The 27,206-nt window shown below is 38.4% G+C and overlaps 1 protein-coding gene across 1 annotated transcript in view; it reads right to left on the reverse strand.

Annotated features, from left to right (window-relative positions):
* Positions 1-4,855: 4,855 nt before the first annotated feature.
* MEGF9 (multiple EGF like domains 9) overlaps positions 4,856-27,206 on the reverse strand; it is a 127,272-nt gene continuing 104,921 nt past the window's right edge. The window contains exons 4-6 of the mRNA XM_036749483.1: positions 17,426-17,569; positions 14,058-14,327; positions 4,856-9,754 (exon numbers count right to left, since the gene is read on the reverse strand). Coding sequence (XP_036605378.1) covers positions 9,306-9,754; positions 14,058-14,327; positions 17,426-17,569 — 863 coding nt within the window. The 3' untranslated portion in view covers positions 4,856-9,305. The remainder of the gene's footprint in view (positions 9,755-14,057; positions 14,328-17,425; positions 17,570-27,206) is intronic.

The raw sequence follows: 27,206 nt of genomic DNA on the forward strand, positions 1-27,206 counted from the left end.
GATCTTGGATTATTCTGATTGTGTTTCCACAATACTCAAATTATTTCTTTCTAGCTGGTTGCAGCATTTTCTCCTTGACCTGGGAGCTCTGGAATTTGGCAACAATATTTCTAGGAGATTTCTTTTTGGGATCTATTTGAGGAGGCAATCGATGGATTCTTTCAATTTCTATTTTGCCCTGTGGCTCTAGAATATCAGGGCAGTTCTCCTTGATAATTTCTTGAAAGATGATATCTAGGCTTTTTTTTTTTATCATGGCTTTCAGGTAGTCCAAAAATTTTAAAATTATCTCTCCTGGATCCATTTTCCAGGTCAGTGGTTTTTACAATGGTCCATTTTTTCATTCTTTTGGTTCTGTTTTATAATATCTTGATTTCTCATCAAGTCACTAGCTTCCACTTGCTCCAATCTAATTTTTAAGGTAGTATTTTCTTCAGTGGTTTTGGACCTCCTTCTCCATTTGGGTAATTGTGCCTTTCAAGGCATTCTTCTCCTCATTGGCTTTTTGGAGCTTTTTTTGCCATTTGAGTTAGCCTATTTTTAAGGTGTTATTTCCTTCAGTATTTTTTGGGTCTCCTTTAGCAAGTCATTGACTTGTTTTTCATGGTTTTCTTGCATCACTCTCATTTCTCTTCCCAATTTTTCCTCTACTTTTCTAACTTGCTTTTCCAAATCCTTTTTGAGCTCTTCCATGGCCTGAGACCAGTTCATGTTTTTCTTGGAGGCTTTTGATGTAGGCTCTTTGACTTTGTTGACTTCTTCTGGCTGTATGTTTTGGTTTTCTTTGTCACCAAAGAAAGATTCCAAAGTCTGAGTCTGAATCTGAGTCTGTTTTTGCTGCCTGGCCCTGTTCCCAGCCAACTACTTGACCTTTGGAGTTTTTTGGGGGGTGTGACTGCTTGTAGAGTAGAGGGTACTTTGTTACAAGCTCGAGGGGATGCACTGTTGTTTTCAGAGCTATTTGTCACAGCAAGCTCTGCCACACCAGAGCTCCTCCTCCCCCAAGAACCACCAACCCTGACCTCAACTCAGATCTGAGCAGGCTCTGCACTCTTGCTCTGATCCACCACTTAATTCCTCCCACCAGGTGGGCCTGGGGCCAGAAGCAACTGCAGCTGTAGTTCTGTAGCTGTACCACCTCTGCTGCCCCCAGGGTGGTGGCTGAACTGCGAACTCCTTTCACTCTGTCCTTGCAGTTTTTTCCCACGAACCTTCTCTGTTTTCTTTGGTGTTTGTGGGTTGAGAAGTCTGGTAACTGCCACAGCTAACTGATTCAGGGTGCTAGGGCCTGTTCCACACGGCTTCCAGTCTGGTTGGTCTGAGCGTGGCCCATGCCAGGCTCTGCTCCACGCTCCCAGCTCCATGTGATAGACCTCACCCAGAGACCATCCAGGCTGTCCTGGGCTGGAGCCCTGCTTCCCTCTGCTATTTTGTGGATTCTGCAGTTCTAGAATTTGTTCAGAGCCAATTTTTATAGGTGCATGGAGGGTCTTGGGGGAGAGTTTAGGGAAGTCCCTGTTTTCCAGCTCCCATCTTGGCTCCACCCCCTAAAGTCTTTTTTAAGAACTTCTATAAATTCTTTTTGGGCAAGTGACTATTTGACGTTGCTCTTTGGGAATTTCTTTACTTCAATATCCTCCTCTGAAGATGAACCCTGGTCATCTCTATTCCCGTAATAGGTTTCTATGGTTGGATTCTTTCTCCTTTGTGTATTTTTTTTTTGTAGTAATAACTTGATTTTTGTATTCACCTCTATCTCTATCCCTGGGTTATGGGAACTGGTGCCTCTTGCCCCAGATCTTTAGTTCTCTCCTCTAGCCTGGAACCAAAACCATAACTCCAACCTTCTGTAAGTGCCCACAGCCAGAGACTTTCTGCCCAACTGCTTCTGCACCCATTGGGTGTGTGCTAGTTCCTTCTTGCCCTCACCATGCCTGCAACAGCTGAGTCTGGCGTTCAGTCAGCAGAGGTTCCTGCAGTCTTCCTGGGCTCAAACGCACTACTCACCTCACTATCAGGGGGTGAAAAGTTTCAGTGGCTGGGGCCAAGGCAGCCTCTCAGACTTACTAACCCCAGGGCTTGCCACTATTTGTTTAAATGGCTACCACACTTGTTGTTAAAACGGAACCTAGCCTGGAGGTGTTCACTCCTCATGGGGACCAAACCTAGTCCTGGGGTTTTTCTTCAGATCTTCTCAAACTGTTGGAGGAAAACCCCGGTTGTGCCCCTATTTTTCTTTGTCTCTACCTACACTTTGTCCTAAGGTGCTATTTTAACTCTTTTGTGGGAGAAAATCTTGAGAGCTTGGAATTTTCTGACCTACTCCTCCAGAATCCTCTCCTCCTGTTCATAGTTTTTGATCAATTATATATTGGCTTATGGCTCTTGGTTATATATTTGAATCACTTTAAAAATATATCAGATCTTTATCAGATATAAATTGTGATGATCTTTCCCCACTGAGTTTTTTCTTGTTGCATTTTATTCATACAAAAGCTTTATAATTTTATATAATCAAAATGTTCTTTAATCTTTTATATTTCTTGTTTAAGAATTTTCCCCATAAATGTGCCTCCTCCCACTTTCTAATTTTTGTGTGTTAAATAAAATGTTACTTTTACATTAAGGTCACAACCTCTTATAACTTATGTTGGTATATGGTACAAGATGCTCAGTAAACCCTAGTTTCTGCCAAACTCCAGCCTCTTTTCCCATGTTGATTTCATATTACTTCCCACCCCATCCCCCAATCTATATTTCAGCCACACTGGTCTACTTGTTCCCTAGACATGGCATTTGATGGTCTTATTCGCTTCTTAACACTTTGCAATCTGGATTCTGACTTCATCCTTCAAGTGAAAACTATCTCCAAGGTTACCAATGATCCCTTAATTGCTAAATCCATTTGGTCTATTCTCAATCTTCACCCCTCTTGACCTCTCTGTGGCACTTCACCACCATTTCAACCACCTTTCTCCTCCCGGATACTATGCCTCTCTGGGTTTTAATGAATTCATGACACTGCACACTTTTGGCTCTCCTACCTGTTAAGCTGCTCCTCCTCAGTCTCCTTTCCTAGATCATCTATGTCTCATCAGGTAAACCACCTAACTGTGACAATACCCTCTCCCCACCCCAAATCAGTCCTGGGTCCTCTTCATTTTTCTCCCTTTATTCTTTCAGTGACTTTGACTGCTATGAATTTAGTTATCATTAGTAAGCAGATTACTCCTAGATCTATATATCTAACCCTTGTCTATCTACATCACTGTCCATTGAACATTTTGAATTGGATGTTCAAATTTCAGACTCAACATGTCCAAAACAAAACTCATCTTTCCCTGCTAACCCTCCCCTCTTTCCATTTAAAGCCAGTTGCCATCTAGCTCAAGTCTACTCTCCAGACTCATTTTACATTATTCCATTTCACAAACTATGTTCAACCAAACCAGTCCACCTGCTATTCTTCAACCGTGACATTCTGTCCCCTTTCTTTGCACAGGGCTGACCCCCATACTTGCACTGCATTTTCTCCTCTCTACTCTTTAGAATTCTTAGTTTACTTCAAGGTTTAATTCATTCATTATCTTTATATTCTTAGCACCTAATACAGTGCCTGATACACAGTAGTCCCTTGAAAAATGTTTGTTGATTCACAGGTCACCTTCTACTTGAAGTCATTCCTAGTATACCCTAGTTGTTAGTGATCGCTCTCCAAATTCCTACTTTTTGTTATTAGGATATATGCCTTATTATCCTGATAGAAAGCTCTTGAGGAAAAGGACTTTTGAATTTTGCTTTGTTTTTGCATCCCCAGTACAGAGTACAATACTTTACCTATAGCAAGCTCTAAATATTGTTGGATTGAATCAGTCACAGAATGAGATATAGGTAGGGAGAAGACATTGTTTTGTTCTTGCCAGAAGTGCAGTGGTCACTCACCTGATCCCAAGATGGAATAACATACAAGTTTTAACAGTTGTTTTCTGGTCTGGGCTGCTTTGCTCCTCCTTAGGAATCCTGGTGGCCCTTTGTTCTTGGGGGATTACCATATAGTGCTAGACTTAGTGAGGATGCTGATCAGTTTTAGCCCTATTGCAGCTCAAGAATACCTGAACTCAATACCCTAGCCTCATCCTCCCCCGCAGCAAGGACTTACAGTTATACACCATCCAGCCCGAACTTCTTTTGTTAAAAATGTATATTATTTTAATCCTTTACTCAAGTCGTCCTCTGATGGCTCATTATGAGTGGAGCTGATCCTGGGTTTTTGGATACTGTACCAACATCAAGCTGGAAAGGTTTCATGTGTGGGCCCAGTGAGAGACTATTATTTCTGTTTTCTAAGTACCAGCCTAAGTCAGAGAAGCTCATCATCAGAGTAGCTCTAGAAGCCATATAGTAGAAGGGATGTGAGTTGTATCAGGGAAGGATCACTGATAAAATCACAGAGATACTCTTTAAGTATTCTTATGTTTATATAAAAATGTTAACAGCTCACTTTTAGGGTTTATTTGGAGATTTACTTCACTTTGTTGTGAATGTTAAGTTCACAATCACAAAAAACAGATGAATAAATAAAACTTGTCTTTATGGTTTGAGAGCTGGATTACCAAGTATATTAATATTCTCTAAATGATTTATGTGAAATCCAGTTTTATATACACACACATATATATGTTTATATATATATATGTACCTACACAAATATATGTATGTATGTACACACACATACATATATGAAGAGCCCAAAACATTCATGTTGTATGAAAATCAGCTGACTCCCAGTCAGGGAGCTTATTAAATTAAAACATATTTTTTGACCACATCTTAAAAAAAAGGCAAAAAGCCAATATACAATAGGTACAAATTATATACATTTATTTTTAATCATTTTAAATAACACTCTTGTATAAATTCTTTCATATATTCAAATCATACACATTTTTAGAAATTTGTTTTGAAGCTAGTACAGTAAATGTGTGAGACATCTTTGTAAATCTGCATTAGGATTTTAGTGAGATAAAGAGAAGTTCATTCGTTGCTTCAGAGAGACATTTATCACAATAGGTTGACTGGATGACTGGCAGAGCTCTTGTGCCTTTAAATCAAATTTAGTTTTGAATCATTAAGTATGACTTAGACTTGGGACCTGGCTTCATGTCTTTTAGTTGATACAAGTTACTTAGTATATGTAAGTATGATTTTTATCTCATGGAATAAGGATACAAACCCAACAGCCTTGGAAAATACTTCATTCAACCACTGATACCTTATTGATCAAAAGCCTTTGGTCCCTAGGATATCATTTGGTTCTTTCAGACAAGTTCCTATTAGTTAAAATGGCTCTTGCTTTTTCCCTGGGCAGGCATCGGCTAATATCCAGAGTGTAGACTTTTACCCCTGCAAATAACCCTTCTGTTACTGATCTCCGCCACCCTCCCCACCCCCCCGCCCAAAGAAGACCAACCAACTCTCCACTTACAAAGGATTTTTGGGAGACTTGACAGGGTTTCTTTTCCTTCTCTGGATTATTTTCACCTTTCTGCCCTACCTATCTAAAATGTCTTAGAACTTTTCCATGAATGGGTAAGTTTTATTTTCTTAATGCACACAAATCAGATGATGCTCAGTGTATAATGGTAATTAATTCAAATGATGATACATGTTCCTTGATAAAGAACTATCTTCCTTGAGGGATGGGAACATAGATCAACATATATTCTAGGAAGCACCCCCGCCTCTACCTTTAAAGTCCCAAACTAAATGTCCTATAGTGCTAATTTCAATTCAAGATGCAAAGTAAGGGTGATTGCTTTAGGTCCCTGATTAAGAGGAAGAATCCTAGACAGGAAGTGAATTTCCTAGGATCTCTGAGGCCAGAAATGGTGGGCATAGTAGACTTATATATATGGTGTGATTTAAGGTCCCCAATCCAAAAATCTTTCCCTTCTATCCCCAACATCCACTATCCTTTTTAAAAACACAAACACATGTTTGTGCGTAACATTATTGAGTCCCTAAGACAATGGAATGAATTCATCAATGAAGGAGTTCTCTGAGAGTGGAAAAAGCCAGGTATCTGGAGATTACTGGATATTTGGGGTCCAAAAGATCGAAGAGAACAAATAAAGGGTAAATGATATTCAGCAGAACATCCAATGCCCTGCATATAGTAGACACTCAGGACAAAATTGATCTATTTAGCAATTTTGCCTAGCGCTGACCCCATTTGGGAATCTGCTTCCTGAAATGTTGATAGAGGTGGCAGAGATGAAGTCATCACCTGGTAGCAATCAACATCTGTTCTTTTCCCAATCAAATTCACATAAGGTAGTTTTGTCTTATTTAGTGATACACTAATTCCTAAAGATTTCTAACATCTAGATCCTTCCAACCGTTGGGTTTTCCAAATCATGTTCACTATCCTATAGTTTATGAAGACTTTTTTCGTTATAGGAGTTGATGATGTGCAGAGAAGTCATATTCATTTGTTAGTTTGCAAAATTATAAACTCCAGGGCTTCTAACATTAAAATTGGGGTTTTTTTGCATACTATTGCAAGTAGTGGGTCACATTTTAATTCATTATCACAATAAAGAATCATTTCTAAAAGCAAGGCTAGGGGATACTAAAACATTAAAAGACATTTTATTGTCTAGAGTTACACAAGATGTTGTATGAAAGGGGGAATGGGAATAGTAGTTGATAAGCACTTTCAATTCTTCACCATTCCTTTTTAAGGGCTTTATTCTGATATCCATGTGTGGATAAAAGTCCTGACTGCCTGGATCAAACTTTTAGAACACTAAAATTCACCTTATTTTCTATTCACAAACACTGAATTCCTCCTGTGTCTGTTTTGTTTTAAAAGAATATAAGCTGGCAAGGTGGACATCTTATTAGTATCACAAATAGAATCAACATCAGTTTCAGTGGAGTGGAGCTCATCAATGGCATGTTCCTCTAAAACAATGGAACATCCTTATAGATGGTTTCACCTGTCTATGCAATTTCCCCCTATTTCTGTTGGCCATGACTGAATGTAGAAATTGACTGTCTGTTCTCCCCGCAAGTAACTGCTATTAGGCCACAAGCAGTGAGTAACCACAGCAGGTAACAACTAAAACACCAGCAAAGTCAAAGGACTGACCTGGAAGACCTTCTACAGAGTGGTATCTTAGTGCTAGATGTGAACTAGCCTTTGACTCTGATCTCATTTAGACAAATAAGTCCACTTGAATTCTTCTTTTGACATACTGCTCATTCCATATTGCTTACTGATATCCGTACTTAGAATCGCAGAATTCCATGCCTAGAAGGGATTTTAGCGATTATGAAGCTGAATTGTCTTATCTGAATTGTCTTATCCTGTAGATAAAAAAATTCAGGTTCACGGATGTTTAGTGATTTAGCTAGGTCACAGAGCTAATTATCAATAAAGCAGGAACCAGGAAGTAGGTCTGTTGACTCTTAGTCCAGGCCCTTTTCCTATATATCCTGCTGCTGCTTCCTTTACTCCTCAATATTTCTTTTAAAAAGCCAGCTTGATTGATGGCTTTAACCTGCATCCAAAGTCAAGACTTTACTTTTTTTGTAATATGCCTTGAGATATGGTTTCCAAGCATGCATTATGTCTTAAAATGAGGACCGTGCTTGGACACCTCACTGCATAGCTACTTCATACATATAGTCACTCTTGGAGTTGTTTGTGAAGAAGGGATGGACCAATATATGTTCTGGTTAGTGAGCACTTTCTATCTTTCCAGGCCCAGTCCCCTAACCCCACTCTACGCAGCATGAGAAGTAGAGACCCTATGCAAATTGGACAGCTTGTTATACGTCTTCATAAGCAGAGCAAAATTGGCACAGTGAACCAACATTTGAGTAAGAACATTTTTTTTTGAGAGGGGGAAATCAAAATATAGATATTTTACAGAGAGGAAGAATAGGGGCCCCTGGTGATATGACAAGAACCCTTCATTTCTTTTAAAATGAGAATTCCCCCATTTCCTTCGGAAGACTACCATTTACATCCAGGAGACTACTAGCAAAATGAAATTTATATATCAACTACCAAGTCACATTCATCTACGTGATGTAAAATTAGATGCTTACGAAGAGTGAGATAGTATCTCATTAAGTGAGAAGTGACAAGATTTTGCAATCCAAGATAGCCCTTGACTTCAAAATCTACTGAACCTTATTTCTTGACTATATTTAACTATTCACATCCTTTTAAAGTCAAAAGGTGAGTAATTCTAAGGCTGAATTGCAGGAAGGAGGGACTGAAGGGTGAGAAGATAATAGAAAAGAAATACTCAACCTCTTAAAAATTGCCCATGACGTCCATAGAGGAACTTAAAATGATCAATATTCACCAGAGTCCCAGCTCCAGCAATATTGCCATCTATTTTACAGTATTTTATCCAATTCTTGTATTTTCTTTTTTACAATGCCACTAACTTCTGCTGTACAAATAAATTCTAGATGATAAAATATGACATGATTTTTTTTTTACAAATAGTTACAAATGCAATGTTGATAAGATATGCTACATTATCTATATACACATTGTTTCTAGAAAGGCTGGGGCATTGATATCAAACTGAGACCCTGAAGTGGATCATCAGCTTCCTCATCATGAATATTGCTTCATTCTCTCTTCCAGCCCAAGAGTCTCACCCTGCACTTTATTCTATCACTAGGTGATAATTCAGTAAAGAGAAACTTTCCAAGAATCTCTTTAGAATTCATGTCCCCGATTCCAGAAACAATAGAGATTCGCTTATTGCAATGCTTGTGGCTCATCAGTCTTTTCTCATTGAAATCTCTCAGAAGAGTAAAATGGAGATCCATCCCTGCCCCATCTTGAAAAGAAATGTGTATTAGGAATGTATATGAAGACTTCCAGCAGTCCTTTTCCTCCTAAACAAACATCAATCATCCTGTGGCAGACTGCTTAGTGGACACTGGCTTCCCCAGGAGCTTCTCAGGAAGTTGGATACGAGATTCACTACAGAGTTTGGTCTTGCTACACACTCCTGCATGGCTGGGTACAAAAATATATTTTGCTTCAAGTCCTTAACAACAATGAATTCTATGGATCTTCTTGGGGAAATGAAGGATGACAGGCTGAAGGCATTACAAATTTTTACCTGAAATTTTGGATGCACTACACACCTTTGCTTTTTCAGCAAGCAAAGCCAGGCTCTGCCCCTGGGCACCACTGCTGCTGCTGCTCCCTTCAATAAGCATTGTAGCTTTAGCAACACTAGGGGAATTTGGTTCACTCTATTCAGGTCTTAAGCTTTGTAGTTATGCATGGGAGTTGTGAGTGTTAGCTGTCCATTGGGAGCCACCTCATTGCCATCATCTTCTAATAAGCCAGACACGTCAGCATTGGGTATGCTGTCATGGTAACTGCTGAAACTGATGTTGTCTTCTTTCAGTTCAATGGTCCAAAAGGGGGCATTGAGTTTTCGGTTTTGATACTCCCTGTATGTGTACACAGCCCCCACAAATCCCATGAGCAGGACCACCACAATGATGATGACAGTCAAAATGATGATGTTGAATTGAGTCCATGATACATCAGCTAATGCTGAGGTGCTATTTTCAGAAGATCCTATTGAAAAGATAGGCTGCAGAGTGGTAGGGGTAAATGTACTATTTGCAACCGTAGTGGGGGGTGATGTAGACAAAGTGGCATTAGAAACCAAAGTGGTAGACCCTTCAGTCGCAGCAACAATTTCTGAAAATAAAGACAGAAAATGAATAATAAAACAGAATTATCTAGCTTTGGAGAAGCCTATAAAAGATCTCTATACAAGAGATTGTAGAAGAAAGAATGTCAAGGTATAGGTTAGCAGATATGAAAGAGACCTTAGAGGGCATCTAGTTCAACTCTTTTATCTAGTAAATGAGGAAACTGAGGGTCAGAGAGGTTAAATAACTTGATTGACATTATACTGCTAGAGTTTCAACCCAGGTATCATGACTCCCAGACTACTGCTTCTTTCATGACACTGTACAAAAGTGTTCTTATCAATGCACTAACATTAAAAAAGGCAAGAATTATTTTAAAAAATAATTATTAAAAATAATTATCATGATAAGGACTAGGGCCTCAAAACCTAGGACGATGAGTTTTATATACATGGCTGGCATCAAGTGTGTAGATACATCCACCTTAAAATTTTCAAGAGAATTCCATAGTAAGTATCTTTCAAGATTCCCTTTGGTGGATTAGTATAAATTCTTCTAAGTCAGTGAATATGTCACTACTGAGACCTAAAGCCTATGTTAAGGTAGGTAATGAGGATGTATCTATATAGAATTCCATGGTAAGCACTTGAATTCAGGTAATGCTAACATAGCTCGAAGCTTTTCACAAAGGCAGTACAACATAGTAGAACTGGATTTAAGTCTCAGATCTGCCACTTACTAACTTTATAATCTAGTAAAGAATGTCACCTCAGCTCTCTGGGTCTCAGTATCCTAATCTATGAAATGGAGATAAGAATATTTGCACCATTGACCTCAGAGACTTGTTATAAAAGTCAAATACGATATTAGAAGTGAAAGCATTTCACAATCAAACTATATAAATGTGGTGTTAATCTAATAGCACCTTGAGCATCCTGACTTTTTCAAGACATTATATGCCATCCATCAATTTATCTAAAGCTGTTGTGACTGTTTTTACTTTATACATGCAAAAAAAGCTTTTGTTACATAACTTGTTTTGACTAGCAGAGTGCATCATGTTCTCCCATCTCTACAGTTAGGAAAGCAGTACAGTGTATTTGAGAGAAAACTGGACTTGAAGCAATAATAATTAGGGTGTGGGTTACAGCAGTCACACTTACTAGCCATGTTGCCTAGGACAAGTCATCTAAGTTGACTTAAATCTCAGTTTCCTTTTCCATAAAGTGGGGCTAACAATTACTTGTACTAGATAATTTTCATTCTTTGACCCTCAATTTCTTCATCTGCATAAGGCTATCATGAGCAAGTGCTTGCTAAATTGTTACACAAATACAGGAGGCCACTATTTTAATTATAATAAACACTAAAGGTGATAATGACAACAAGAAGAACTCAAAGACAGTTCCTGGAAAGAACTCTAGGGTGTCAACAAAGTATTCTAACTATGAAACTCCAGTCCTACTTGAAATGAACTTAGATGATGGCTAGATGCAGTGTGAAACTATAGAGAACAGATCATTTTCGGGGGCAGAGCCAAGATGGCGGCTGGAAAGCAGGGACTAGCATGAGCTCCCTGCTGAGTCCCTCTAAAAACCTATAAAAAATGGCTCTGAACCAATTCTAGAACTGCAGAACCCACAAAATAGCAGAGGAAAGCAGGGCTCCAGCCCAGGACAGCCTGGATGGTCTCTGGGTAAGGTCTATCCCGCACGGAGCTGGGAGCGGAGCAGAGCAGAGCCCAGCATGGGCCACGTGGACAAACCAGACCAGGAGCCAGGTGGAGTGTGCCCTAGCGCCCTGAATCAGGGAGCTGCAGCAGTTACCAGACTTCTCAACCCACAAACACCAAAGACAACAGAGAAGGTTAGTGTGAAAAGCTGCGGGAGTGGAAGGAGTTTGTGGTTTGGCTACCGCCCTGGGAGCAGCGGAGGTGGGGCAGCTACAGAACTACAGCTGCAGTTGCTTTCTGCCCCAGGCTCACCTGGTGGGAGGAATTAAGTGGCAGATCAGAGCAGGAGTGAAGAGCCTGCTGGAGATATAAGCCCAGTCCGGGTTGGGGGTTCTTGGGGAAGGAGGAGTGCTGGCGTGGCAGAGCTGGCGCATCCCCCCCAAACGTGGAACATAGAACTCTTTAGTCTACAAGCAGTCATACCCCACTGAAAAACTCAACGGTCAAATTAGTTGACTGGGAACATGGCCAGGCAGCGAAAACGCACCCAGATTCAGTCTCAGACTCTGGAATCTTTCTTTGGTGACAAAGAAGACCAAAACATACAGCCAGAAGAAGTCAACAAAGTCAAAGAGCCTACAACAAAAGCCTCCAAGAAAAACATGAACTGGTCTCAGGCCATGGAAGAGCTCAAAAAGGATTTGGAAAAGCAAGTTAGAGAAGTAGAGGAAAAATTGGGAAGAGAAATGAGAAGGATGAAAAACAAGTCAATGACTTGCTAAAGGAGACCCAAAAAAATACTGAAAAATACAATGAAGAAAACAACACCTTAAAAAATAGGCTAACACAAATGGCAAAAGAGCTCCAAAAAGCCAATGAGGAGAAGAATGCCTTGAAAGGCAGAATTAGCCAAATGGAAAAGGATGTCCAAAAGACCACTGAAGAAAATACTACCTTAAAAATTAGACTGGAGCAAGTGGAAGCTAGTGACTTTATGAGAAATCAAGATATTATAAAACAGAACCAAAGGAATGAAAAAACGGAAGACAATGTCAAATATCTCATTGGAAAAACCACTGACCTGGAAAATAGATCCAGGAGAGATAATTTAAGAATTATTGGACTACTTAAAAGCCATGATCAAAAAAAAGAGCCCAGTTATCATCTTTCAAGAAATTATCAAGGAGAACTGCCCTGATATTCTAGAGCCACAGGGCAAAATAGAAATTGAAAGAATCCACAGATCGCCTCCTCAAATAGATCCCAAAAAGAAATCTCCTAGAAATATTGTTGCTAAATTCCAGAGCTCCCAGATCAAGGAGAAAATACTGCAAGCAGCCAGAAAGAAACAATTTGAGTATTGTGGAAACTCAATCAGAATAACCCAAGATCTGGCAGCTTCTACATTAAGAGATCGAAGGGCTTGGAATATGATATTCCGGAGGTCAATAGAGCTAGGATTAAAACCTAGAATCACCTACCCAGCAAAACTGAGTATCATGCTCCAAGGCAAAATATGGATTTTCAATAAAATAGAGGACTTTCAAGCTTTCTCAGTGAAAAGACCAGAGCTGAATAGAAAATCTGACTTTCAAACACAAGAATCAAGAGAAGCATGAAAAGGTAATCAAGAAAAAGAACAAGAAAAAGAAATTGCAAGGGACTTACTAAAGGTGAACTGTTTTGTTTGCATTCCTACATGGAAAGATGATGGGTTTGATTCATGAGACCTCAGTATTAGGGTAGCTGAAGGGAATATGCATATAAATATATATATATATATGTTTATGTATATATATGTATATGTGAGTGTGTATGTATGTATATATGTATGTAGAGAGAGAGAGCGGGCACAGGGTGAGCTGAAGATGAAGGGAAGATATCTAAAAGAAATAAAATAAAATTAAGGGATGAGAGAGGAATATATTGAGAGAGGGAGATAGGGAGAGATAAAATGGGTTAAATTATCTCGCATAGAAGTGGCAAGAAACTATAGAGAACAAAAGATAATAAGAATGAGAGGATATCTTAATTATTAATATGGAAATAATACAGGCTAAATGGAACTGTGAAAATGGCACAATGACAGCCTGGGTCCCAAAGCAGGACTCAAATTTCCTGAGTTTATAATGGAAGTTTAGGAGGGGTGCAAACAAATTTGAAAGAAGGGAAATTTCCCTGAGCAATTATCTGACAAAATCCACTTTTGGAATCTATGAACATAAAGATATGAACAGTTCATTTTGCTGTTGCCAATGCTCAGATAAGCATTTAGTAAATAAACGGAAACAAAATTTTCCCAACTTGGAAATAGCAGTCAAAGATGCACTCATTTTAGGATCTCCTCTTGCTTTTGAGGAAAGTCATAGCAGTTGAATTTGCTAGGGACTCCATGAGGTCTAATCCTTTCATTTTTATCTCCCACGCTATTCTCCAAATGAAGGCCATATGTGTATAGGATATTCAAACATCAAATCTATAGATATAAAACTTGCAGAAACACTCCTTGAATCGAGGGGAGGAAGTGGGAAGGGAGAGTGGTGGTAGAAATGGGGAAGAGTGTTGTTGGGGCTAGAGAGGAACTATAGTTGATTTTGCAATGAACAAAGGCTGAGTAGGCTCTTCCTGAAGGTGTTGCTAGGAAGCTTAGAATTTATACTCTTAGCTAAGGGTTTACCTTTCTTGATGCAGTTTCCTTTGAAGTCTCTGTCATAGCCTTCCCAGCAGTTCTCACAGTGAAAGCCAGTAGTATTGTGGAGGCAGTCAATGCATTCACCACTCTCTGGCTTGCAGATCTTCGGAGTTTTAATAGAGTCAACATGACCACCACACTCACACTTCAAACAGATGCTGTCAGAGTTGTAATAGCCATTTTCACAGGCATTGCAGTTTGGACCTGTGTAACCCTCTCTGCATTCATCACATTTAGGCACCAACTCCCCAGAATCTAAAAGAGACAAAATATCAATATGCTTTAAAATGTAGGCCTAAAAAATAACAAAAATATTGCTAATCTTGAAAAATGTTTCATTTTGGTTTTTACCAATTCTTCCTACTCCTTACAGCCCAATACCAGTGCACACACACAGAGTGCAAAATTAATAAGATCAGTATTAATTATAACACACCAGAATTCTAGAACAGTTCTGCCAATAATTAGTTATGTGACCGTAGGCAATTCAGCCCCCTTCTTTGGTCCAACTTCACAGAATCAGAATTTGATGGTTGAAAGGGACCTCAGCAGCTCAGCTGTCCATCTCATACCTCAAAGGAGGCCCCACTATCACATATCTGACAAGTAGTCATCAAGCCTCTGTGAGGTGCTAAGGAAGGCAACAAATCCCCCTCTAAGGGGCAGCCCACTTCACTTATGGACCTCTCTAATTATTAGGAAGTTCTTGATATCATCCTAAATTTACCTCTTTGCAACTTCTCCCCAAATGAAAATGAAATAAATCTAATCTCTTTTCCCCATGATTCTCCCACATTTTTGAAGATAGCCTTATACCTACCCCTACTCAATCCCCACCCCCTTACATCTTTCTTTCAGGGTAAACATATCCAGTTCCTCCAACTGATCTCATGGCACAGACTCAAGGACTTTCACTATTTGGGTTGGACAACTCTGCACACTTTCCAGATTATCAATGTTCTTCTTAAACTATGGGACCAAGTACTGAACACAATACTCCAGGTGTGATATGACCTGGAGTAAAGTGAAATTATGTTTCAACAATGTGGCTAGCAGCTGCTGTGGGAGGTATAAAATCAGCAACAACCAGCTCACAGAACGCTGCAAAAGCCCAGGTTCTTTTGATCTGCTTTACTAAGGAAAGCAACGTTAAGGGGTTGACAATCTCACTTTAATCCAGCATACAAATACCATTCACTTAGTTCAGGGGAAAAAGCCAGAACCCTGAACTTCAGAGCAAATACAGACAAATTACAAACATCGACAGACAGACCAAATACAATTCATAGTTACCAACATCTAAGTTCAGCCCAGGAGCTCATAACAAGGGCTGGCCCAGAGTCACACATGCCACCACGGCTGTGGGTCAGAGCTCCGGAAAGAGAGAAAGCCAACCCCTGGTTTTATACCTTTTTCAGGGTCAAGGGTAAGTCACACATGAGACTCACCCACGTGACCTAAAATCGTCACAAAGATGTGACTTAAACCCATGTGGCCTAAAAGCCTCTGATGTCACAAACACATCACTCAAACCCATGTAAACTAGGCTTTCCCTTGAGACAAGGAGGTCATCAAGGACTCCTAATCTGATCAAAGGCCAAACTCTTCAAGGGCACTTGGTTGAACTAAGTGCTAAGAGCCCATTTTGATTGCCAACACAGATTATCATTTCCTTATTCCTGGAAGTCATGCTTCTATTACTGTTGTCTAAGACTGCATTAGCTTTTTTGGCTGCCACATAATATTGTTGACAAATGAGGGAACTGGATTAGGTGCTTCCTATAGGGCCTATGCATTCAGCCACATGCCACAGCCACATGCCAATGCATTCAGCCAAAAAGCATTTATTAAGCACTTACTATGTATGACACAAGACTCTCACACTTTACTACATTATAGGTTCTGAAGCCCCTTCTATTTCAAACTTTCTATGCTGTAAGGTTCTTTCCAGCTCAAACATTTTAGGATTTAATTATTCTACTAGCTGCTTGGCTTCCAGGGAGTATGAGGAAGTAATCTGGGCTATATATTTCAGTAGGAAAGGAATGAAATACGCTCAGAGAATCTGAATAATAGCAACATATCAGAGGTACCTAATTAATTTTTAGTCCTCGTAGATATGATAAAGTAGGGCTTTAACAGTAGTTGACAGAGTAGTGATTGGCTCTGCAAACCATCTGCAGAGACAGCTTATATTGAATAAGATTTGGCAAACTGCCTGTTCCTATTAGGTAATATGATGAAGGTTTTGAAACTTAAAAGTAACGGACAATGTGTATGTGAATTCATGTTAAATAACTGGGATAGACTTACATAGTTTACTTTGGCATAATAAAGAAATTAAGAAGGGTATAGCAAGTTATCAGACTAAAATTTCATTCAGGCCAGAGAAATGCTTTCAAGGCAGAGCTCTGCCACAGGAACCATTACCTATTTTGTAGGATTAATGATATGACCCACAGCATGTGAGACCATCACCTAAATAAAGACATATCTGGATAAAATCATCAATGATTATATGAAATCATGCCTACTATTCCATATCTGTATTAATTTTGATTTCTGAATTTGTTCATAGTATTTTAGGGTTAGAAATGGAACAGTACAGTATTCTACTCCCCTTATCTGGCAGTTAAAGAAATTACAATGGTAAAGTGATTGGTTAGACAGGCAGAAGAGGAAGAGCCAGACTCAATACAAGAGCTCTGGGTCCAAACTCAGCACTCTTTCCCCTGTACTAGGCCAGTTTTTATCTGGGCCAATGAAGGAGTTTAATCCACCATTTAACAGTCAAACTAGTTTTGTAAGTTGGGTATATCACAATATCTGGTCCTTGTTTTTCTTATGTGTACACTAAGAGGATTGGACTAGATGACCTCGAAGGCCCCTTCCAATTCACTGTGACCCTGTGATCTTATAAAACAGAAGGCTGGAGCTGGAAGGTACTTCCTAGATTATCCAGTTTATCCCCCTCACTCCAGATGTGATATGACCAGGAGTACAGTGGTATTATCATCTCCTTATTACTAGAAACCATGGCTCTATTACTGTTGTTGCAAAACTAGGAAGCAGCAGAACCATGGAGGCTGTTTACTTTCTAATGAGACCACCTTACACTTGTACAGAGCTTTGAAAATACTATATATACACTATCTCACTTGATATTTATAAGGACCTTGTAAAGTATTGTGGGACAAATTCCTTAAGATCAAGGACTCTAATTAATCTAATTTTTCTTTCCCCACAGCAGTACCAGAGTACAGTACTTCAGTGAATGGTTTCTACTATAAATGTTAACTGACTACTACAAATGTTAAACCTGTCCAGGATGTAGGTTTATGGAAAAGCCTTACGTATGAAACAGCTGCCAGTAGACGTCACTGCTGAGCAAGGGCACCGGAGACATTCATGGAAGGCAGTGGGACTCTTATAGAAACCATCTTTGCATCCTTCACAGTGGCTTCCTTTGCTGTTTCCTTGGCAGTTCAAACAGGTACCTGAAAGAAATTATTTAAAAATATTTAGAGGTGTAGGGATATTTTGTTTATTTTACTCAAAGCAAAACTTAGTAATTCAATTTAACAAGCATTTGTTAAGTGCCTACCACATGCCAATGCTATACCATGTCATGGAGATGAGAATAGAGTAAACACTTTTATGTAGCACTTGGGTTGCATAATTAGTACGTGTCTAAGGCCAGATTTGAATTCAGGTTTTCTTCATTCTAGACCAGGGTTCTATCCACTGTGCCAAAGCTAAACAATCACTATCCGTTAATACTTTACCTTCTACTATGATGGGGATAAGGTAAGAGAGCATGTACACAGATGACAGGATCAAGGGATCATAGCTGATAAATAAATAATTCCAGGGGTGGGAAAACACTGACAAAACTGAATGGATGAGGAAAGGGCTTTAGGAGGAGGTGTCATGCAGTAAGAAAGGACATTATACAGGCATGGTTGCCTGACTAGGCAATAGTGGGGAGGCAGGAGATAGAACTGTGGACTTTTTCTTGCACATATTTTAAATAATTTGTACTTATATACTAATAAAGATTAACTGAACTTGACTGAGTCCTAGTGCTAGCTTAATAATCTGATTCTCCCTGAATGTTATAGTTTACTGGTATAAATATACTAGTAAACTTAAATCTTTCTGAAAGGAAAGAAATATATAGAAATACAATGAAAAATAACACCAATTGTAAATCACTCTTAGGTTGTATTTGAGCTAGATTAGGGGGAGAAGTACAGATTACATTCAGTCCAATAGGAATTTGTTTGCTTCCAGAGGTCTATTTGGGTGTGGAGGGATCTGGACATCAGATATCACTGATGCAGGCTCAACTTCTGATTTGGAAACTCTCCCCACAAACGCAGCCTGGCAACTCATCTGAAATTTATAGTTGTAGTTGGCATGGGGCACTGAGAGGTTAAAGTACTTAGCCAGGGTACAAAGCCAATATATGTCAGGGGCAGAACTTGAATCTAGGCTTTCCTAACTGTAAGAAAGATGTCTACTTACTCTGCTGTATAGCCTCTAAACAACAGCTAGAAAATGTCTGCTGATTAGCTTTAGATTTTAGTTCTAAACAGCACTTAATCCTAACAGTCAAATTTTTCTGTTCTCTGAATAAGCAGGGTACATTACACTGCATAGATTATTTATTTTCAATGATGGTCAGGTATGCATGGGGTGGGTGGGGGCATGGGGGGGTAGAGCAGGATGAGTCAGGTGAGAGAGGTGATCAAAGCTATAAGTAACAAATCCTGAGGAAGCCCTTTTTTGGGGGGGAGATTTTCTTCTGAAGATTGATTGTAATATCCTCTCCCCATCTTCGAATTCCCCTTTCCCATTAAAAAAATATGCAGGGATATGATTTTAAGAAAATGCATCTATTATGATAAGCTGCTGGGCTATAAGTCCTGATCTGACAAAGCCCAAAGGCTAATGCTCAAACAGTGGGCCATTAGGAGAGGTTTCTATGACACCCCAATCATTTTGGCATACCTTTTCCAGCCTTGTCTAGAAAGAGGCAAGCTGGCAGACAATCCATAAGATATTAAGCCTGAAATTGACCTTAAAGATTATATAGTCTAATCCCATCCTCATCTTCATTTTGATGGAAGGGAAACTGAAAACAGGAGAGAGGATGAGATCCTCTCAAATTTATACAATTAGCTAGTGATGGCCAAAATTAAAATCCAGGTCTCCCAATTCCTAATCCAATTCAGTATCTACTATATCAGCATTCACAATCAAGCAAGGTCTTAAGGAAATAATTCCTCTCATTTCTGTTGTTCTTTAAAATTTATAAAACTACTTTTGTAATAGTCACAATAATACTAGTACTGCTACATGTATTTTCTTTATTTTATAGATAAGAAAATGGAGATTCTGAGTCACCCAGTTAAGAAATGTCAGAGCTTGGACTTGAACCTTCTGATTCCAAGTCCAGAGCTCTTTCTATTTATACTACATTGTGCTTGTAATAAAATTTCCTTGGTGGGGGAGGGAAGAAGTTTTTAAGCAACTTAGGTATTCATTAATGGTCTAATCTTTTCGGAGTCAATTGGCAGGAGAACCATATTTGATACTTAAAATATATATTGTGCCATAATAAATGTTTGGCCTGAATGGCATATGGAATCCAATCAGGCTTAAAGTTATGAAAGTTGCTTTGTTTATGTGCTGACTTGCTAATAATTTGTTTGTGGGCCCCAGAGTCTTTGCGAATATCACAATGCATTTTATTCAATAAAATCATTTATTTCAAAATGTTATGAAGAATTTCCAGAACAAACAGTATCATACTGCTGTTCTGTTTGCTTTATCCTAATACCTTGCAATCAGAACTCCATAAAAACTATGTCCTGGATACTTGCATATGAAACATAGTGAAGTGAGAATGTCAGCACTTACAACTCAAGGTATATAGGAAATTATGTCTATTAAAGAGTTTGTAGTGGTTTTGATTATTTTTGTTTGCCTTTTGGTCCAGGCCTACAAATTGCATGGATGTAGAGAATTCCTTCTATCAGCAGATGATGGCAACTGTTTTGCAGCTTATATTCTTAACAGAGTTGCCAGAGGCACTGAGAGGTTCTGTGATTTGCTCAGGAGTACACAGCCTGTATATATCAGAGGCAGAACCCCTATCTACTTTACTAAGCTGCTTCTCTTTGTGGTGGTATTCTTTTTTAAATTGTGCACTATGAATAAGTCTCATATTCTATCAGCAAAAAAATGAACAGATAAAACCATTCATGATAAGACTATTCTTTAGCACAGCAAATTAGAGGATTTTAAAGTTAGAATAGTTAATAGTTAAATAACAACTTTATAACAGAAAAAAATTTTAATGACGAAAATAGATGTATTTTCCTTAAATATTTGAACCATACCATTATAAGACATTCATATCAGTTCTATACCTGTAACACATGTGAAAAACAAAAAGAAAAAAAATCAAATATTGCAACTGCTTTAACACCCAAACCCCCTTTGCCCACAAGGCTCATTTGGTCCCCCATTCTGCAACATTTCACTGGAAAACTACAGTGCATATATAGCCCTTCCCTTCCTCCTCTTGACCTTTAAAGCTCTTCTTTGGTCCTGCTCAGTTTTGTGCTGTGATCTTCTATAAATGTGATCAAGTGCTCCAAATCTCTCTTCTCATTTTTCAAATTTAATAGGATTATTTCTGTCTGTGTGAGGGGCAAAATAGATAGTAGGAAAACCTTTCACTTTGTAGTGGTTGTTGGTCACATCACTGGAGGTGACATCCATCTTCACTATAACTAGGTTTTTCTGATGCTTGTATTTCTTCCCTACTTCAGTATAACACAGGCTCTAGCTGCTTAGAGTATTCATGTCATGGAGCACAGAACTCAATGAGAATGTCTGACTTGGGGTCCCTCACAAAGGAGTCAAAAGTCTTACCTCCCACAATCATTTCAGGCCCTTTACTGTTTTGGGACACAGGCTGGGCTTTGATGGGTGCCTTTAGTTTTCCTTTTTTGAATGGCAACACAAAGTCTCAGAGGATATCAGAATCAAACTCCTTTGGTTCTATGGCATACTTTTCGGTACCTCATCTAGGAGAGTTACATTGATATCGTCACCACTGTTGCTAAGTTCCAAGTCCTTCGCTGCAGAAGAGTAGTCATGCTCATCAGCAACGGTGAACATGTATCCAGGGAAGTCCTTTTTGTTGTTGTTGTTCAGTAGTATCCGACTCTGTGACTCTATGGACCGTAGCATGCCTGGCCCTTTTATTCCCCACTATCTTCTGAAGTCATGTTCATTGCTTCCATGACACTATCTATCCATTTCATCCTCTGCTGTCCCCCTTTCCTTTTGCCTTCAATCAAGTCCACAGCAACTTTTAAGACTTTGTTCTTCCAACACTGAGAAACAAAACTGAAGTTCACAGTATAACAGACTACCATCAGAGAGCATTTAGCGTATCTCTTGGCATTACTGGAAGTTGTTCAATGACCAACTAATGGCAGAGCAGACATCACCACATGATCCCTGATGACAACTCCTTCAGTAGGTTCTCAGTGTCTAAAACATTGATTTTTCATTTATACTTAGAGTAAAATTTTCCTGGTTACATCATAACCAATTTTCCAAAGGAGACATTCAGGAATTTTACAACTTGATTGTTGAAATTATGGTGGAATTTGTAATCTTCCCTCATGCTGATCACCAAATGTTAGAGTTGTAAGGGACCCTAGAGATTGTCTACAAGGAGTGAGGAACCTGCAGCCTTGAGGCCACATGTGGCTCCCCAGTCAAAGGGTGGCCCTTTGACTGAATCCAAACTTTGCAGAACAAGTCCCCTTAATAAAAGGATTTGTTCTGTAAAACTTGGACTCGGTCAAAAGGCTGCACCGAAGGACCCGGAAAGCCAGATGTGGCCCCAAGGTCGTAGGTTCCTCAGCCCTGATTTGAACCTAGGTCTTCCTAACTTTTTTAGTAAAAGGACAATCTATGAAATTTTCAATTCAGTTGAGAATAGAAACTATAGACTAATGCAAGACAGTATACTCATATGCATTAGTGTGAAACAGAAAGTAAATACCCCTGTGGATTTATTCTGTGAAGTTGAGGACCTAGCAGGCCACAGGTTCCTCACTCCTGATCCTGGTCTAATCCCTTCATCTTTATAGATGAGGAAACAGAGAGGTAAAGACATTTATTCAAAAATATTCACTCATTAGTAGGACAGCTGGGACCAGAGCACTCATCTATTCTATCCACAGCTTATTATCTGTGGGGGAAATGGTACAGCAAGGCTAAGCTGATTCAATTTCTTTTCCCTGAAAGAACGTGAATATCAAAATTTTAGGAATCGCCCGATGGGGCAACAAAGCGCGTTTAAAAACAAACAAGAAGCAGCCTCAATTGGTTCTGTTTTCCCCACTGAACATAGCACTCCTCACTCATAAGTCTGGATGTTCTGTGAGGTGCATTAACTCTTTCAGGTCATAAATGGCCCAATGGATATAGTTCCCAAAATTGCCCACTTGTGATGTGAAAGAGTTAAAGTGCTTCCTGGAAATTGAATCTACTACCATGGAATGATGCAAGTCTGGAGAGAAGCTAGTTCCTTGAACAAAGGCTTTGTTGCTTTTAGGAAGCCCAAACAGAATAATTAATCCTTAGTAATTCTTACTAATTGAATGGAAGGCTGGTATGAATTATTGACAAATTTAATTTACAGAAAAATATTGTCTTAACAATTTTAAGTAAGCTTCTGACGTCTTCTGGAGTATTGTGTCCAGTGGAGCTATGTTTTAGGAAGCATAGCAGCAAATTAGAACACATGCCTTAAAAACGGTCACCAGGATAGTGAGGGGACTAGAAACCAGAACAAGTGAGAATCAATTAAGGGAGAATCAAAACTAAATAAAGACTTATATGGAGCCATGTTTTCTTTTCTTTTTAAAAATATACAAAGGATTATACGGGAAAGGAATGATCTGTTCTGCTTGATCCAGAGGGTAAAACAAGGACCAATTGCTAGAATTACAAGGAAGTAAATTCTTCCAACATCCAAAAATTTGAAAAATGTCTACTGGAGATGTTCAAGGGAAGACAACTTGTTGTACATGCTACTAAGATTCATGCTCCAGGCAGGAGAAGGGCAGCATAGGGTTGTGGAAAGTACAATGGATTCAAAGATAACTCTCTAGATCTCAGTTAACTACTCTGAAAAGTGAAGGAGACAGATTTTGGATGATTTCTAAGGTCCATTTAAAACAAATCTATGATTCTAATTATTAGGGGTTACTCAAATTGCTAACAAAATTTTGCCAAGCAGAAGTGCCTGGAAAACATCTACTTTATTTCTATATGACTCATATTTTATTAATTAGTAATTATTGTGTGAATTCTTTTATATGCAAATGGATATAGCTTGATGAATTTATCTTAAGTATGTGAACATTCCTTTAGAAGTATGTTTGTGTTATTAATTTAATATAGGCTATATTTCCTATTAAATAGCAAATGGAAGTTTCAGAATAGCTAGTTCATGGTAAACCCAAGGCCAGTTTGCTCAAGAATCAGTGACAGAGAAGCAAGGGTAAGCTGCACATGGTGTAACACTTGCCCTAGATTTTGAGAGTCTATTTCAAAATATTAAGTAATAGCATACGGTGGCCTAAAATTCGATAGGGGAAGTTAATCCAAGAGATGTGGGAGGTTTTCAAGGGCAATATTCTAATGAAATAAATACAAACGAATCTGATGAGGATTAAAGGAAGAACTCTCTAAAAAGACTCAAGTCTTAGTCCTTTAGTCAGGGAACTTGTACATCAACTTTGATGTTAACGACACGTACAAGATGGAAGCAAGACCAAGTTAAAACAAAAGTATGACATGTTTCTCTAAGAAGCTTTAGTGCAAAAGCAGTATAGCTCAGAATGAGCTGAAGTTCATGTTGAATTGTTGAAAATCACTAAAAAGACTTTCTAAGCTGTACTAAAAGCAGGTAGTGGTTAAAATTTTTTTTGAAGCTTTATTCTTTGCAGCATACTCAATTTCTGGAAATATCTCTTCTTTTCTCCTCTAGATTGAATGCTTAACTTGTAACAAGGAAAAACCAGTTAAGCCAAGATGAACCAGTTTCAAACCCCTTTGAATCCAAGGCTGCTAGCTCCTCTGAGTGGATAGGATAATGATAGCAAAAGTCAAAGGCAGAACTACTCAATTCTTAGTTTGCTTTTGTTTTTTACCAAAAACAATTATCTTCAGACTGGGGATAGAACAAAAGTTGTTAGTAAGGAGTTAAAACTCAAAATAAGTTGGGGGGAAGGAGACAATTGTGCTTAAAAATAAAAGCTCCTAGATGTCTCAATGAGTTTAAGTCACCAGGCCCAGACAACTTAGATCCTAGAGTTATGAAATAATCGATAGAAATTACTTCTAAGCTAGTATCAGTTATCTCTACAAAATTATGCAGAGTTGGAGATTGAAGATAGGCAAATATCCTGATTTTCAAAAAAGGAAAAAGTGAATTTTTTTAATTAAAAATGGTTTTTTGCTATATTTTGATGCAGCAGATGTAGCAGAGGAAGGCAACCAGGCCAGAGCAAGGTAAGGACTAGATAGCATATCATGCATGGAACAGTTGAAGGAACTAGAAATATTTGGCCTAGAGAAGAACAAATTTAGGGAGCACATGTTGATTGTCTTTAAGAATTTGAAGAGATTTCTTATGGAAAAGAGATAAGATTAGCTTTTCCTGGTCCTAGAGGCAGAACTTAAGACAATTAGGAAAAATTGGACAGGAAGATTTTAGCTTGACAGAAGGAGAAATATCCTAATAATTGAAATGGTTCAAAAGCAGAATGTATTACCTCAGGTAAAGGTGGGCTCTGTATGACTTGACAGCAGAGATTGGATGACTTCTTGCCTTGGATGTTATAAAAAATATTCTATTTCAAGTTTAAGGTCATAGATCTGGGACAACAAGGGACCTCAGAGGCTATCTATGATCTAGAGATTCCTTCTCTGTAAAATGGGAATAATACTTTAAATTCCCTCAGAGGATACTACTAAGGACAAACTTTAAATAATTTTATAAGCAGAAGTTATTGTCATTACTATAAACAACAGCAACAATGCTTTTTGGATGTTAGCATGCCATTAGATACAATCTTAAACAACATATACTGTATTTAAAAGTCTCTGTCCACTTCATAGCCCTATTTACTGGAGGTGTTGCCCTTGTTAAGAACAGTATTGTTATTATTATTAAATATATTGAATATGAGAATTCTTTCTGAGTACCAGTGTTCAGGATGATGGGGCTATTCCAGATAGCCATGTGTAGAGACAAAATGAGAATTGTGATGTTGGCAGTTTATAAAATAATTTATGGTGCTTCACAGAACCACGATATCTCAGATCTTCTATTTTAACCAAAATTCCCCATCTCAATTTTTTTTCAAAGCATAATTTAAAAAATTTATCCTTTACTGGATTTGGCCCAACATTCTAGCCTATCAAGATCTATTTAGACTCTGTCATTTAATGTATTGTCTCTCCCTCCTAGCTTTGTGTCATATGCAAATTTGATAAACACGCATGTATTCACATTGCTAATAAAACTTTTTTTCTCTAGAAGTTCACTAACCAATAGTTTAATAACAAGTCCTAGAACTTTTGCCAAGAATCAAAGTCAAACTCATTGGCCTCTAGTTGCAGACTCCATTTTCCTCCATCTTAAAAAAAAAAATTGGGACAGTATTTGCTCTTTTAAGACTTCTCACATGTGCCATTATGTTGCCTCCAATTTAACAAGTGGATATTGTTAGTATAGGTAAGAAAAAATGGGATATATGAAAGTGCTATGAGTTCTTAGCAGGGAAGGCACTAGGTAAGCCCAAAGTCACAAATTTCTTTCCTGTCTGCTTTTTAGCCTAAAATTGAAGGTATATATAGCCAAATTCTGGAATAAACAATGTTTGTTAATATGGCTATTGGCCACCAGGGGGCAGCCACAGCACATCAGTGGGAAAACTACATTGAAAAATAGAAGAATTTTAAGTAAAGCTGGCAGCATTGGAAAAGTACTATTGTTCCTTCATCTCTGCCTCTCAGGAATTCTCTAATATGACCCAAAAATGCACAGGCTTAACCTGATATTTGTAGGAAAAACAAATTCTTGTTTCTCTAGTTGTGGTATCTGATAATACAAAGCAGGGAATTTTGCAAGTAATTTCACATTGGAGGAATCTGCCATTTTATTTGTGATCTTTACAATATTAAGTCAGTATATAACCTTTAATAAGTTGTAAAGGTTATTAAAAAGAAAAAAAAAACTTCAGCTGGTAATCTAGTCCCTAAAAGTTTCCCAAAATTAACTTAACCTAAAAGGTTCCCCCAAGTTAATTTAACTCAGTGATACACCCATTCCTTGCTTTACTCCTGGTTACAAAAGCATAAACTATTAGAGCTGGAAGAGATATAGAACACAGAGCTAGAATAAACTTTGAAGCAGGTAATGTTAGGATTAGCCTGTAAAATGTACATATAATAGACATATATATAACCACATAAAATCTAGCTGAGAAGTATTATAAATTAATTCACTGACTCAGATAGTTGCTTTAAAAAGATACTTCCTAGAAAACCATATGAACCTGGGCAAGTCATTTAATCCCTCAGTGTGACCCTGGAAAAGTCACTTAATCTCTTAGTGTGACCCTGGGAATGTCATTTAATCTCTCAGTGTGACCCTGGGTAAGTCACTCAGTACCTCAGTGCTCCTAGACAACTGTCTAAAATTATAAATTGTAGAACAGTTGCAGATTTGCATTGGTAGAGTTACCTAACAATGAAATCAGGTCCGTACCCCTTCCTCTTCCAATATTTAGATGGTACCTGAATACCATAACAATGAAATAAGAATAGACGAAATAATCTCTTCTATCCTTTGGGTAGATCAAAGCTAGTAACAGCCAGTATTATTTAAGTGTCTCCTATGTACAAGGTGCTAAGTACTGAAGAGGGAAAGAGATGAAGTATAAGACAGAGCCCTTTCTCACCCACTCCCCACCTGACCTCCTCAATATAATCTAGTTGACAAGAAATATTATGAATGAATTCACTGAG

The sequence above is a fragment of the Trichosurus vulpecula genome, chromosome 3 (genome assembly GCF_011100635.1).
Source record: "Trichosurus vulpecula isolate mTriVul1 chromosome 3, mTriVul1.pri, whole genome shotgun sequence".
Classification (NCBI taxonomy): domain Eukaryota; kingdom Metazoa; phylum Chordata; class Mammalia; order Diprotodontia; family Phalangeridae; genus Trichosurus; species Trichosurus vulpecula.